This window comes from Tetranychus urticae, chromosome 2 (genome assembly GCF_039701765.1).
Source record: "Tetranychus urticae isolate SD_2017Ah chromosome 2, NJAU_TeUrti_SD_1.0, whole genome shotgun sequence".
Lineage (NCBI taxonomy): Eukaryota > Metazoa > Arthropoda > Arachnida > Trombidiformes > Tetranychidae > Tetranychus > Tetranychus urticae.
Window position 1 is genome coordinate 15,540,391 of NC_142959.1, and position 15,055 is coordinate 15,555,445.

The 15,055-nt window shown below is 31.1% G+C and overlaps 2 protein-coding genes and 1 long non-coding RNA gene across 3 annotated transcripts in view; 1 reads left to right on the forward strand and 2 right to left on the reverse strand.

The window, feature by feature from the left end:
* Nucleotides 1-15,055, reverse strand: part of LOC107361609 (semaphorin 5c-like) — a 40,718-nt gene that overhangs the window by 16,627 nt on the left and 9,036 nt on the right. The window contains exon 2 of the mRNA XM_015928450.2: nt 5,566-5,915. Within this exon, the coding sequence (XP_015783936.2) occupies nt 5,566-5,915 (350 nt within the window). The remainder of the gene's footprint in view (nt 1-5,565; nt 5,916-15,055) is intronic.
* LOC107361617 (uncharacterized) lies at nt 1,487-5,328 on the forward strand. The gene is made up of 7 exons (XM_015928462.3): nt 1,487-1,773; nt 1,837-2,267; nt 2,963-3,085; nt 3,380-3,571; nt 3,652-4,536; nt 4,776-4,932; nt 5,011-5,328. Exons 1-7 carry the CDS (start codon nt 1,574-1,576, stop codon nt 5,108-5,110), a joined length of 2,088 nt encoding a protein of 695 aa, XP_015783948.2. The 5' UTR covers nt 1,487-1,573; the 3' UTR covers nt 5,111-5,328.
* On the reverse strand, nt 11,915-12,847 carry LOC149093981 (uncharacterized). Its single transcript, XR_016198824.1, has 2 exons — nt 12,414-12,847; nt 11,915-12,279 (listed from the first exon to the last, which is right to left on the reverse strand). It is a non-coding gene; the product is annotated as an uncharacterized LOC149093981 (long non-coding RNA).

Sequence of the window (15,055 nt, forward strand, 5' to 3'; positions counted from 1 at the left end):
TGTTGGACAATTGCACGTTGAGTTACAATTAATTATAAAAAATGGAAAAGTTGATTAAGTTGAATTTTCAGCTAAAGCTTAATCAATTGAGCTTTTTTAAGATTTATTGTTGAACATTAACAGGTTTTGGGAATCAATATTAAGGTGTTGATAATGAGTCGAGTTACATTGATCATTAACTGTAAATCACGTAATCAGTAATTGTTAGTGAATTTAATATGTTGATTGGCCATTTTTAGGTAGTCGTTAGGTGACGAGTTGATAAATGAGTGAAAACCAATTTGGTTAACCTGGTTTGGGTTGTGCATTTAATTATGAAAGTGTTTAAAATTATTACGCCGCGATTATCGTTATTGGTGTTCAACAAACGTCTAAGGTTTATGATTGAATGAGCGTCACTCAAATCAATGAAAAGCTTTTAATTGCACCAAATGATCAGGACTGATGAGTAGAGTGAAAACAAAAGCAACATTTGAAATGATTAAACAAGTGAATCATGATTTGGATAAATTGTTATAAACTATTGAAATTGTTAAACAAATGAACATTTCAAGTGACAAAAGGAATAAAAACAATTTTGCAAAAATCTTTTCAAGATGTTTTCATTTCTTTAAATTGAATGGCAAACGTTTTGTTTCCGTTTAAATGAAAACCTCAAAATTGTTGTTTCTGTATGATGATGATGATGATGAATCAACTTGAATGAACCTTTTCAGTTTTCACTTTTGAACAGTTTACCTTTTTTCAAGATCGATAGTGAAAATAACTAAAGACTAACTTATTGCCAAGCCTTTCATTGAGAAGATCAACTCTTTGTTTAAAAGTCAAGGGCAATTATTCAGGTATAATTATAATTTAGCAAATTATTCAAAGTATAACATTTGAAATGAACTTAACCATTGAAAGACATTTGAACCTTTTCAAACGGGTTCCATTGAATTGATCAAGCAGATGGTTTCAACTCAACAGCAAAAGTTGAGTAATTCAGATTGAGCAATTCAGTGTAATTTCACTATCAAAAAGATGTTGCCTTTGAATATCACATTTGATTGAAACAAAATTGTCAAGAAAATGGTGATTATGAGAAAAGTGAAAATTCAATTGTAAAAGCAAATTTGCAATCAATTTCACAAATGGCTAACATGGTGAACAATGAAACTATCCAACTCATTGCGATGATATTTTATCCTGTCTCGACACATTGATTGAAAACAAATTTTGTTATTATGTCGAGATGATCGAAGAGTAATTGTGCTTTAATTCATTGAATTTATTGAAATTATTGTTTTGAAAAAAGGTTAACAATCAATGAATAGGAATCACATCAAGACGTTATCATTGTAACCATCTGAAACCATGGTAAACCAACGTTAACATGGAAACGAAAAGTAACTCAATGAAGCTCTTCTAATCTTATCTTTTAATCAGTTGATGAGTGATAATCTTCCACTTTTACCAATCAAACTTATATTTCATCATTTGCCATTTAGTTTTCATAGAAGCTGTTTATAACTGTTTACTGTTTGTCGTTTTGTCCAACTAAATAAACCCATTTATAAGGTAAAACAATTTGATGGCTTTTAACGGGCAAAAGTCATCCTTAGGTGCTCGACTCGCAATTGATAAATTAACCAAGAAATCTCATGAATCCAATAATCAACGAACCCAGATTGCAATATGTCAAAGTCTACTTAAACAACATTCAACATTGTTGCAAGTATTAATAGTTGTTTCAATTTTATCAATTTTACCATTAAGTTCCAACGGTTTAAGGTAAGTAGCAAAATGAAACATTTCTTGATCTCAATTGATTTCCCCTTTTCTTTCATTCCACAGTTTCAATGATGAATTTTACGAAAGATTACCTGCACAAGCGATTGCCTCGATAGGAACTGATGCCAATGAGTACGAGGATGGGTTGCAGGTTTACACTAGTCAAGAGTTTACTCGATCCTGTTTTGTCAAGATCAACTATAAACAAATGTGCATCGAGTATGGACCAAACTGCGAATTCAAGTTTGAATGGAGTTATCCTGAGTCACTTTTGGAGCAAATCAAGAAAGGGTTTGATCCAAGAATAAGGATTCAAGATGATTTACCTGTTAGTCTGAAGAATAATCCAGATTATCAGATTTACTCTTCTCATTTACTGATTGCCAATACTGGCTACTCTCATCATGGTATCTGGTCATGCAATTTCAAGTTCATTAACAATGATAATGGTAAAATTGATTCATGGCAACATACGTTTAACATTGATATAATTGGTGAGTCGATTGAACCCAAAAAAGACATTTTTGTTCATTTTCAGAGAAAATCACTTGTTTTTTCCATTTTAATCATTGGGTTAACATTTCAATTATCTCATTAATTATGACGCTAATGATAGTTTTATCACTAATTGACTATTATTGACTTGTTATATTATTTATACAACATTTCATTGATTGGCTTTTGGTGCATAATTAGTTTAGTTGTTATTATTGAATCATAAAGTGACTCATTTTATGGTGACTTCAGTAGCCTATGAAAAAGGATTAGACAATAGGTAAAGTAAGTTCAAGAATGATTGTTGATTACATTGGTCTTTAAAACAACAAGTATGAGTGTTTTGATGAGGAAAACCTGATAATGGATTCAACTAGCATTTCTTAGCTGTTTGTCAATCAAATCCTGATTGTTGTCTATTTTCAATTACTCAGTCTCAATGTAAGTCATACTTGATCCTCAAGATGTCTGAGTTTCATTTGCTTCGTTATCAATCAAATCAAAAGTAAATCGTAAATAAATGTATTACTCAGTGAAAACTGTCACAAAATGTCAGATAAAATGTAACCCAAATAAACTTAATTCGCTAGTTACATTGACCCACTACAATTAGCACAATATAATAATAAAAACTACAATTATAAGAGTAAACCTGAAATGGAATTTGATTAACCTTTTTTTGTTTTTTTTTCAGAAAATGGAGTTCGAGGTTCACCTTGTTCAACCAATGACCATTGCTCGAGTAACTATTGTAAAAATGATCTGTGTGTTTGTGATGCTGATGCACCCATTTTGATTGGCGATTTATGCAAAAAAGGTGAGCTCTTCATGATTGGAATTGGAAGATAATTCTGACTAGGTTTTACTGAATTTTATAGCTTTTAATCAATGCATTTGATTTTCTAATTAAAAGCATCGACTTTAATTTTCTTATCAATTTCTTGTTGAACATGCAATAGCAACTATAATTATCTTCATTTAATTACATTGTAACTTAGTTTGTGACTAATAGAGTGACTCTTAAAAATAACCAAAAGTATCATGAATTTCAGATGGAAATGATAAGAATGAAATAACGTTTTAACATTTTTCTATTTTGTCAACTTTAAAGCTCCGAAACTTGGTGAAAACTGTGCCGTCGATGCCGATTGTGAGATAAACATTGAAGATGCTAAATGCTTCTGTACTAATCCATCAAATTTGACGACTAATGAGGATTGCTCGAACTTGGGTAAATGTCAATGTCCACCTTCATACATTGCTGTCAACTTGGGTCTTGGAAGCTATCGTTGTCTAAAAAAAGGTAATTATTTTCAAATTGCTGTCGATTTGATGAAACTGATACAAGATATTAAATTTTACAAATTTTCTTATTCTTCTCAGCTCGAATCAATGAACATTGTTATCGAAGTCAGCAATGTGAAGCTATCGACCCATCTACCTACTGTTCATTCAAAAACCGTTGCACCTGTCGATCTGGAAAAACTTGTATAACACCATCAATTAGACTTTGCAATACTAAACTAGATTGTAATAATATCAATGAATACTGTGGCAATGGGCGATGTCAAACGGTTAAAGATCTCAATGAAGCTTGCACATCTTCAGATGAATGTGATCCAAATGCTCAGTGTTCACCGACCAGATCAGTTTGCGTTTGTTCGCCTGGTTACAAAGTATCGCCTGTTAAAATGATTTGCATTCCCAAAGAGTATTGTTACACTGATTTAGACTGTGAACACGGTTATTGCAGTGACAATTCAACTTGTATTCAAGGAGTTCCCCTGTTGGGTCAATGTTATGCCACTAAACAATGTCAGGCCTACGATGCAAACAGCTACTGTGATGATGAAACAAACAAATGTACCTGTGGACCCGGTTATTACAAAAATTCAGAAGGCAGTTGTCTGTTGGAAGGTACATGCTATAATGACGAAGATTGTGACCAAGAGAAGGGTGGCCTTTGTTACTACAACGAGTGTGTTTATCGCAAAAAACTGCATTCTTCATGTAAAGAGGCAAGACAATGTTTCCTTTCAACCAAATACAGTCTCTGCGATGAAGGTAAATGTGCTTGTCTGAATGGACGTGAATTGGGCCAAGATACTTGTCCACAGTACAAAAATTGTCAAGATAATAGTGATTGCTCAAAAATAATCAATTCTCACTGTCACCGAGAGAAATTGGTTTGCACCTGTAATGCTGATCATATCCTCAACATTGACGGCTATTGTTACAAAAAAGCTTTATCTCCATCTTCAGATAAAGGTAAGTAAAGACCCTCACTAGAGCCATGAAAAAATGTTGAGTATATTTTTGTCGATCTCTTGAAACTCGAGTTGAGTTTAGTTCGATTTGACAAAAAAAAAACTTGCACAAAATCAAGTTTCAAGGTTTTGACAGAAATAGACTCGACATTTCCCAGCTTCACGAGCTTCATGAGATTATTCATTTCTATCTGTCAATATGAATGCTTTTTCATTTGAAATTCCTATTTTCTTTATCAGGTGACTTTTGGATTAAACTTTGGAACGATTACTACATTTACATAATAATTGGAGCTGCAATCGCTGGTTTCTTGCTTTCAGTCATCATTTGTTATTGCTGTAAATTATGTAGTCCCAGTAGATCCAATCAACCTAGTCGCAGGACTGGTCGAACTAGGTAAATTGGTTGAGCTTATCTTTCCATTACTCCTCACTTAATCTTGTCTCTCTTTTCCCTTCTCTTACACTCTTACAGGGGTGGATTTGATAAACCAGTTTCGGGAGTTTACGTACCCAATCCGCCTTCAGCACCACCGCCACCTTATCAACCCTCAACCATATCTAGAAACTTTTGATACTCAAGATAAATTGAACGTCCATTCATTTTGTAAAATAAGTTAGTGACAAAGATCAAGACAATGATTGTAAAAAGTAAAGTTTTAAACTCGAGATTGACAAAACATTTGTGGTCACCGCTGTGCAGACCATTTGTAATGACCAACTTGCAATTGCAAAAGTATTATAAATGTTAGTTATAACTTATAAGTACAAATAAATAAATTGTTGCAATAAATGGTTGAAATTTGTCCATTGAAGAGGGTTTTTAAATGTGAATCTCAAAAAGATTGATTAATGGTGATTTGAATTAATATGGATTAATATTTAATCTGTTGCTTCCTACACTTTAATTTGATCAAGTTAATGATAGCGATTTAAGAGGGGCTGCAATTAATCAAGTTTAACATCATTAACCGAGAGCATTTTGTGAGTGAGTGTAAATGCACTGTCAATGCATTGATGGTCAACTTACCTCGACTTGTAAAGAGCGAAGTTGTATTCCATGAAGGATTGTACGGACATTTGCCACTTGCATCTTCTTCACTTTCAATCGTGTTCAGAGAATCAGATTTTCTCCATGAACAAACTGGTTTGAAAGCGTTGGTTCCACAGACAAAAATGTTGACTGAATCACCCTCGGCAAGGGTTGAATTGACTTCGGTTGTGTTTTTGCCCAACAGCACTTTGACATAATTACGGCAAAGCGATTCCGATTGACCTTTCATTCGACATGCCCGAATAGCATCTCCATTGGCAGGCCAGTTTATTATGTTGTCATTCGTTATATTTAAATGGTTTGTTTCTAATCGAATGATTGTGTCTCTGAAAATCAATTAAAATCAAGAGTTAGATAATATTTAAACAAGTCTGATGAGGCTCACGATATTCAACCAGATAATCACTTATGTGCTTGGTAACAAAGTTTAAATGAAACACTTATTTACAAATTGATTGGCTGATAGTAATTAACAGATGCTTCATTTAATGTGAAATCACTTTTCTTGCCATTAATAGTCAATAGACAAATAATGATTAGTCAAAGGCGCAATATTCAACTTGAACAACTAATAAACAAAAATATGAAATGAATTGTCTCTCAATGGCATACTTTTGACGCTTGATAAACACAAGTGGTTTTGGGCAAACAAAATTACCAAAGACTGGTCAAAGATCCAGATCAAAGTACAATATTTTGACACAAATGTCCAATGAGATCAACGACCTGATCGATGATCATTCAATGACATGATTCTCAAGGCAAGTCAATATTGTTATGAGTTTAATTAACTCAACTTTAAATTAATATTAATGAGTTTTAATCAATAACAATTATCTTGGCACAACAACAAGACAGTTTTATCTCATTTGAATCTGGATTCCCATGATTTAGCATCAGGTCAGAATGAACAACAAAAATTAATGATGAGATTGAAACAGCAAAAAAAAGGTAAACATCAAAAAACTAAACAACATAATCAGTTAAACAATATTTTTGTTGTTTTCATGTTGAGATGAAATTAATGAAGTCGCCTCTTGTCATCATTTTAAAACAAAAAGCAGTTTAAATCAAATGATGATCACTTTGATTGCAAGTTAATTATTAACTTGAAATTACTTGATGAGAATCGCAACTGTTTTGTATTTTTTCCTTTCATTTTCTTCTTCTTTCCTCTGATAAATTTCAAAATAACAATTGAATTGAATCGCTTGAATTTACTCGAAAAACTTCCCGTTTCCGTTTCATTAACAAAACCAACAATCAAAACGTGTAATTATGATTAATTGCAATTGTAAACAGTAGGCTTGAAGGTTTCCATTGAAATCAACAGCTTTTTTAATTTAAACAAATTGTCACACTTCATCTTCTATGTGGTCACTTATTTTGGTCAAATGTTTGTCAACCAAACTACAAGCCATTAGAGTTTTCCATTTTTTAAATACAATTTAATTTAATTGCTTCTTTTAACACATTGTTAACTTGATAGTCTATTTTGCAGTTTAATTAATGTTGAGCTGATTACAACAAATGATTAACTAAAACAATGGTTATCAATTAAGTCAATAACAAGAGCAAAAGGCAGCTTTTAATTTTTTGATTAACTTTTAATTTCTGCCAATATTAAATTGTTTTTCTTCCATAATCAGAATGTTAATCATTAATTACATTTATTAATAAGGATTGCGCTCAAAGGCATAGACACGAGTTACAGTTTTTCATCAAACAATTAACCAATTTACTAATTAAGCAAAAGACTAAACAATAATCACGAAAGACTATTAAGCGATTTTCTGGATTCTATTGAACATTTTTCATGAACAATCTGATTCAGCTAATAATTCATCTGTTAATCCCAATGATTAGCATTAAAAGATAATAAAAAAAGTTCAATATTGATGATAAATCATGAGGATAATAAGGTAAAATGGCAATAATAAGTAGAGACACCTTTTTTCCTTTCAAATTATAAATGCAATTGTAATGGTCAAGTGGAAAGGTAAGTCCAACTGTTGATCATCAAATTGGTAAAGTGGCAAGACTAAAGTGTGTAAAGTTGTTCAGTTTTACTGGTAAAAATTGAACTTAATAAGGTCGAGATATTGACACTTGAAAATTCAAGTTTTTGTTATTCAATTTCATCGATAGTTAGGTTATTGATTTAAAACTCCTACTTGATCTTATTTGGTAGGGACAAGACAAGTTAATAAAAGGTAATGAGAAGTGGCAAAAAAACAAAAATGATCATTTTTAAGGTTGAGTGAAAAGACTAATTCATGATTAGATCAACAAAACTCAAGGTAACCTCAAATTTTCATCATTTTTTGTTCATTCATTTTTAGCTGCTCAAGTTTTCACCTAAACTGAATTGACATTGATGTTGGAGGAAAAAAAAGTGTTTTAACAAATCGTTATTACTATGATTTGCCAAGATTGAGATAAATGATTAAAATGGTTAAATACGAGGACAACCAATGTTGACATTGAGCCTACATGGGATCATGACTTTCATCAAATCTGGTGAACGGAAGAGATTTTTTTGGAAAGATTTTGCAAGAAATTTGGTGAAACGTGAGTTTACGAAAAGTGGAAATTGTCGATTAAATTTCTTAATTTATCTGGTAATTGTCGTCTTTAAATAAGGCTTGTTTAATTTAGTTTACCACTCACTGTTTAACTATTAGAGGATGATAATGTTTACTGATCTCACCATTATGATGATGGCTGATTGAATGATTAAATAACCTGAATCAGGTGATTTCTAAGGTGGTGTTGGAATTGAGTAAGGAATGGTTACTTTGATTACCAATAAATGGATGCAACTATTCACTACATCATATCATGATTAAGACTCAATATCCAGTTATTCAGTGAATCAATAGTCAAGAGTCTTCAGTTAATCATTATCTTTATTCACTGATCATCAATGAATCAAAATTGTATTCATATTGCAACTTGAACATGACTACCATGAAAGATGGTTTTTTGATTGAACCTCAATTGAAAGCTTGTTAATGATAGTCGATTGTTGTTTACAATTTATTCATTTTCGTTGAAAATTGTTTCCAATTAAGAAACAATTAAACCTTGAATAGAATAATCTTGTTGGACAGATTTGTACGAAAAAAGCGCTTAAAGTCGAAGGTAAATTTTGGAGTGAAATGGAAAATTCGGTCAAATTGTTCAATATTGTTATTCAATGTTGGCAAGTATAACTTGGCTCAATTATTCTGATAATTGTTGCACTCAAAGAAATGAATTTGCAGAAAATTAGAATATTGAAATTATTCAAGGTATTCAGGATTAAAATGATAATAGATTGGATTAGGATAACAATTAGAGTGAACCTCAATGAGTTTAACACTCCTAGAAGACAATTAGCATTCTTGTGCATATTTAAAGCTAATAGTGATTAGGATTCAATCAGGTTATGAAGATGTAATAAGTTAATGGTTAACCTTCAATTAACACTTGAATTTAACTTTAAATGATAACAATAACAATTATAAACTAATATGATGATGGAAATGATAAAGTAAAGATTTAAAAGATTGACCAAAAATAAAAGCCAATCCTAAATTGCAGTTCAAGTGGCAACCTAATGATGAGTAATAATGGCCGAGCAATACAGGGAAGATGAGTTAGTTGAAATGATTGAAGTTTGAAAACAATGAGCAAATTGATTGTTGCAATTGATACACTGATTGTTACCCAAAGATAAAAGTAGAAAAGATGAGAATCAAAAACTTGTAGCCACAAGATGAAGGCTTTACAATTGAATTGTGAATCAACAATCAATTTTTTAATCACTTTTTAATTTTGCATAATTTTCATCATTAATTTGTTTTCCAGTGGACACAAGTTTAACTTTAATTTTTCATTGATTCTCATGTTACTTTACTCTTTGTTGTAAATACAATTAGCTGCTAAACAAAGGAAAATCATGAGACAGGAAATAATTGTGATTGTAACTGTAAATTGTTTAGATGTTTAATTTAAATCAATATATAAAAAAAGGCAAAGGGAAGGTCAATTTAATTGTTGGTTTATTTGATTGTTTGCAGTTATTGTTGTTGTTATGTTTCTTTTTTTGTTGTAACCATCTAATTGATTGAGCCTGGTTAACTGGTTACAGCAAAAACTCTGGCAAACAATAAGGCAACAAAATTAGAGGAAACGTTGTTTTTACAAACAATTGCAATAAACAATTTAATTTGGTGTAAATTGTAAATTTTTGAGCTTCAATTAGTTGATGGACAAATGGCTCTGCATTAGGTGTAAGCAACCTTTCAATGGGTGAAATGGTTAACATGATAATTTAGTTATTAAATTTGTAAAGCAACAAAAAAGTTAAATCAGGAAATGAATTGGAATTTGTTCAAAGGGAAAAATTCACAACTGATGAGCAAAAAGATGAATGAAAGGGTTGATCATGTTTGAGTGTAAAAACAGTCGAGTAAAGTAGAGTAACAGTAAATTGTAGATAATTTAGTTTAATTTTGTCTTTGAATAAATCAAATCAAGTGTGGGTCGAGACTGTGTTTTATCATGTTAATCATTTGATAGTGATTTCGATCATAATTCCTCTTATTTACCATATTGTTAGCATTCATTAGAAAATCTAATTTTACAATTAGAACAGTGAATCATTTTCACTTTTTAATCGCACGCAATCAACAGATCTCAATTAAAATGATAATGAAAAGGTTGACTTGAAGAGTGAGGCAAAATTGAATTTGTTGTCCATCAAATGGTCATAATTTCATGATAAATTGTTGTTGAAACAAACAAATGAGATTAACCAATGATTGGCTACAATTACATTTTATCATTTATCTTATTAGTGATATGCGTGTCAATCATCATTGTAGATTCATCATTTCAGCACAATCAGTTTTGTTCAAGTGTTAACTCAGAGAAATGAAGAAGTGTTTGCGTGAAAAGAAAAGCATAAGTAAACTTTTGGTAAAACCTTATTTTGTTGTACAATTATGATAATCATTATCATCATCAATAGTGATTAAAATTAGCACAACAATAACAACCAGGAATGGTGAATCCAATGAAAGTCAAATGAGAGAAAAGTTGGAAAATCAAATTGATGGTTCAATCTAATTGTGTTTTATTAATAAAACTCAATACTTTATCACTATCAGTTTCTAATCGATTTGTATTGCAGTTGATTCTTCAATCTTTTTTGTTCCAAACTCATGATGGATTCTTCTTTTTTCCTTTTTAACAGCAAAAGGAGAAACATGTTTATTATCGTTGGCATCATTGAGATTAGGTGTGGCCAGTTTCATGAAATAATCGCAAATTGTGATTCCATGGATGAATTACAAAGACGATCAAGACACTTACAATGTGAGGAGCGACTCTTAACTCTTGATTGATGCCTTCAGCAACTAGACCCACCCAATAATCATCGGCATCATCATTGGGTTAACATGGAAAAATTATTATTATTATTAATAGATTAGTTTAATCAAATCACTATTTAATGTGCAAAATGGTAAAGTTGTAACTGAAATAATTGTCATGAAAATGAGTTGAACAAATTCAAATTAATGAAAAATATTCATTTGAGAAAAGAAAAGGTTTCAACAAATTCACTCAAGATTTCAAGTTAATTCAATTGAATCAATCATTTGAAAAATTGTAACAATCAAAGAAGATTTAATTTCAAAATTTGATATTCATTGAGTTTGTAGGCATTTCAGGTGTATATTAAGTAAACAAAACAACGTTGAGATGATTTTTCATTCAGTAAACTTGATCATGTTAAATTGGTGAACGCGTTGAAATCAGATCACAAATTGAGTCCATAACATCGTTCGGTGAGCAATTAAGTAACCACAATTTACTGATTGCCTTACGGGTGAAAGTGCAACTTGAAAGCGGCGATTTTTAGCTTCCAATCGATGGTTAAAGTGAAGATGAACAGTTAAAGGAGTAAAAATTGAATTTAAATAAAATGCATTTTCAAGAGTGCAACCATGTTTGGTACAAATTCAACTTTTTCTTCTTCTCCTTTTTACATGACAAACCAGTTTAATCATGTAATCAGAATCATTTTGTTTCTACTCTTTTTTGCTATCAAAAATCAGATCAGCCCATGTTAAGAGGGTCAAGTTTTTTGAATTTTTTTTCTCTCGACCTTTAACTTAATCACTTTTGATATAAAAATATAAAGCATTTTAAAATGCGAAAGAAAAAAAACTCAAGATTGATCTTATTTGGGTTTCAGTTTTTCATATTATCCGCTTCTGAGTTATTAGTAATCATCTGGCGATTTTGATTTAGATTAAACAGTAAATTAAGATGATTTCAGGTGATTACAAGTTTATTAGACAAGTTAACTAGATTGAATGATAAAGGTAAATGAACAACATTGTAACAGATTTCAACAAATCTAAATTGAGCGTCATTTAACATTTAATCTGAGTAATGTTTTCCACATTAATTAGACATAATTTGGGTTTAATCAGCAATAAATTTGTTAATTTATCCAAGTTGCTCATGTTTAATGGAAACCAATTGAAAGTGTATTTAAATTTGTAATGTTAATCAAGAATAATTAGTAATGGCCATTTGTTTGCATCTTTTCATTGTACAAACTTGTACATCAACATTTCAGGTAACAATCAATGATGTCTCTTTGTGTTGATTATCAAAGCCATTTATCAGCATCTTAATTCATCATTTACAAGTTTACAATCGGAAAGAGTGAAAGAGAAAAGATAAAATTGAATGAAAAGTTGACATAAAAAAAACAGATCAATCAGTAGCACCAATCATCTGTAACACATTAAGGGTTAACTTACCACAATTGGAGATAATATTGATAATGGTTAACCCCTTAAAGTGAAAAGCAGATTTAGGAAGTTGAAACAAAAGGCTGTTCAAAGTTCATTTAGCACTCATGAAAAGCTGAACAATTTGGCAGACACAAAAAAAGAGTAAATCACTTGAAATTACAATGAAAACAAGCAATAAAAAGTGATAACAAAAAGGTGAAAATATGGCGCTACAAGAAGCTGAAAAATGGATAAACTTGATTAAAGAAAGTAAATTATCGGAAAATGATTGGATCAAGATAATGAAAGGAAATGTTTACAACTTTTGTTTTCATCTTGTTTGGATGTTATTTTGAAAGGGTTTTCCGGTTTGATGTAAACGCAAAATCAAGTCATAATGGTCAACATTTCAAGAGACAATTGTATGTTAATTGAAGATATTTCAGGTGAATCAGTTAATGCTGCATGTAAATGGATGAAATGATCATGATAATATCTCATTATCATTGGGACAAAGCATATTAAAGGTTGCAAGAGTAAAGTGCAAAATGTTATTCTATTAGAGGGAAGAGGAAAAAAAGGTTGAAATTGTAGTTGATTCTTGTTTACTGGGCTTGTTGATGAGTTGTTGGTCAGTGGGTTTTTCATTTAGATGGTCAATCAGGTCATCAGGGTTAAGATGGTAATAAGGCATTAATCTGCATTCATCTTCATCACAGTTATTTAAATATATCTTCACTTGTAATCTCAATGTTGACACACCCTGGTACAAAAGAAGGTTAACTCTTGACCAGGTCAACCGTTAAAGTGTGGTCAGCCTTTTTTACTAATTAATTACATTTAATCTTCATTTAATGTACATTTAATGGACATTTAATGGCTAACTGTTGTGAGAGTAAAGCTCATTGACAAATGTAACAGTGTTCAAAGGCTTTTGGCAAATCAAAATGAAAACATGATTCAAGATGTGCCTTTACCTGAGTTTACTTGCATAACTGGGAGCAATACAATTGCACTTGTCTGGGTTAAAACTGGTCAGATTGATGACTAAGGGCAAATTGCAAAATAATTGGGTAATTATTTTATTCATCAAATTTCATCTGTGTTTATGCTTTCATTTAACTTTCACCTGGAATTTAATGTTGGATTGGTAAAGGTGAGATTATGTTGTGAGGGTAAATGATAACTATTTTTGATAAACTTTTAGGTGAAAGTGGTTAAACTTGAGGAATTGAAATATTAAAGGTTTGATTCAAAGTTTTATGCAAGGATAAGGAAGAGCATTGTCTTGATGCTCAGAGCAAAAGTATTTGGAAGATTCATTCTAACCATGAATCACGAAATTGTATTTATAGAGGTTTTGAGTGCAATTACAAATCGATAACTCACCTCGAACCGAGAATTTTGATAGAAATTGCTAAATTGAGATTTCTCTGTCAATTAGTTAATCGTCAAATTTGAACCTTTAACGTTTGAAAATAGATCAATAAGTTCAAGTTTTCATGAATGACGAATCTCTAAAAATGGAAACGAAATACAATATTGAAATTGGGTCTAATTGATGTTCAGAAAAGAAACTCTGAAATGAAATTAAGATTACCGAGTGATCTTTCAGTTTACAGGGAAAATTGTTAATAATTTTGAAGTAAACTTTACCTGTTGAGATTTGTCATTTTGTTGAATAAAATTTTCTCAAGGTTTTGTAACTGTAATCTTGAAATGAATTCACGATTGCATGGTTATTTGGTTGGAAAATGATTTGCTCAACGAACAAGTTAATTGGTTGATGAAAAAAGTAGATTTGTGGGTAATTTATTTTTTTGCTCGAGACAAAGTCACTCGACCATGGTCAGTTGACTGAAGATGGTGAAAATGGTCAGTTAGGAGCGGTAAATGGTAAAGGTAAATACATTGGTAAACTAAAGTGAAAAAAGCACACAAAAATTTCAAGGTAAACTGGTCAGGTTGGTTGAAAACCAGGTAACCAGGTAAATCAGTGGCCAAGACGATATAACCTGAGGTCAGGTTTTACAAACGGATTTAGCGCAAAGGGTCCCGAGAAGGGCAAATAAAAAAGAAAAGTTGCTTTTTAAAGGTTAAAATAATGCAAAAGGTAACTTTAGTGTAATGAGCATCAAAAAATATTGCAACTTTAATCCTTATTTGGCTTTAAATTATCAACAATATTTAAAGCAAAATAATAAACAAACGTTAATCTAGTGATTAAAAAGTCACAAATGGCAGACTAAAGGCAAAGAGTAAAGCAAGAGAGATGGAAATCAATTTACTTTAGTCTTTGGTAAAGGTCCAGCAAAGGATCAAAAGTTGACTTTGGTCAGGGTTAGTTTGGATTATTTTAAAACTGATAATCAAATGATGTCAAAAGTGAAACATTTATTGGTGCATCTAAATTCCTATCATAATTAATTGATAAGTTATTCAAAGGGGAGTGTGATTGTGATGAGACAATGATGTTCAGTGCATTTTCTGGAATCAATTGTGTTTTTTTGCTCCACAACCTGATAAGATGGTTGAAAGGTAGAGAGAGATTGTAATTTTTATCAATATCAATGTTATTTGTGCCTCATTGGGTGAATTGAGAATAACAATTATGAGTCGAGTTTTCATGTCTCTCATTGGTTTACATTGATTGTTATTGGAATTAAAGT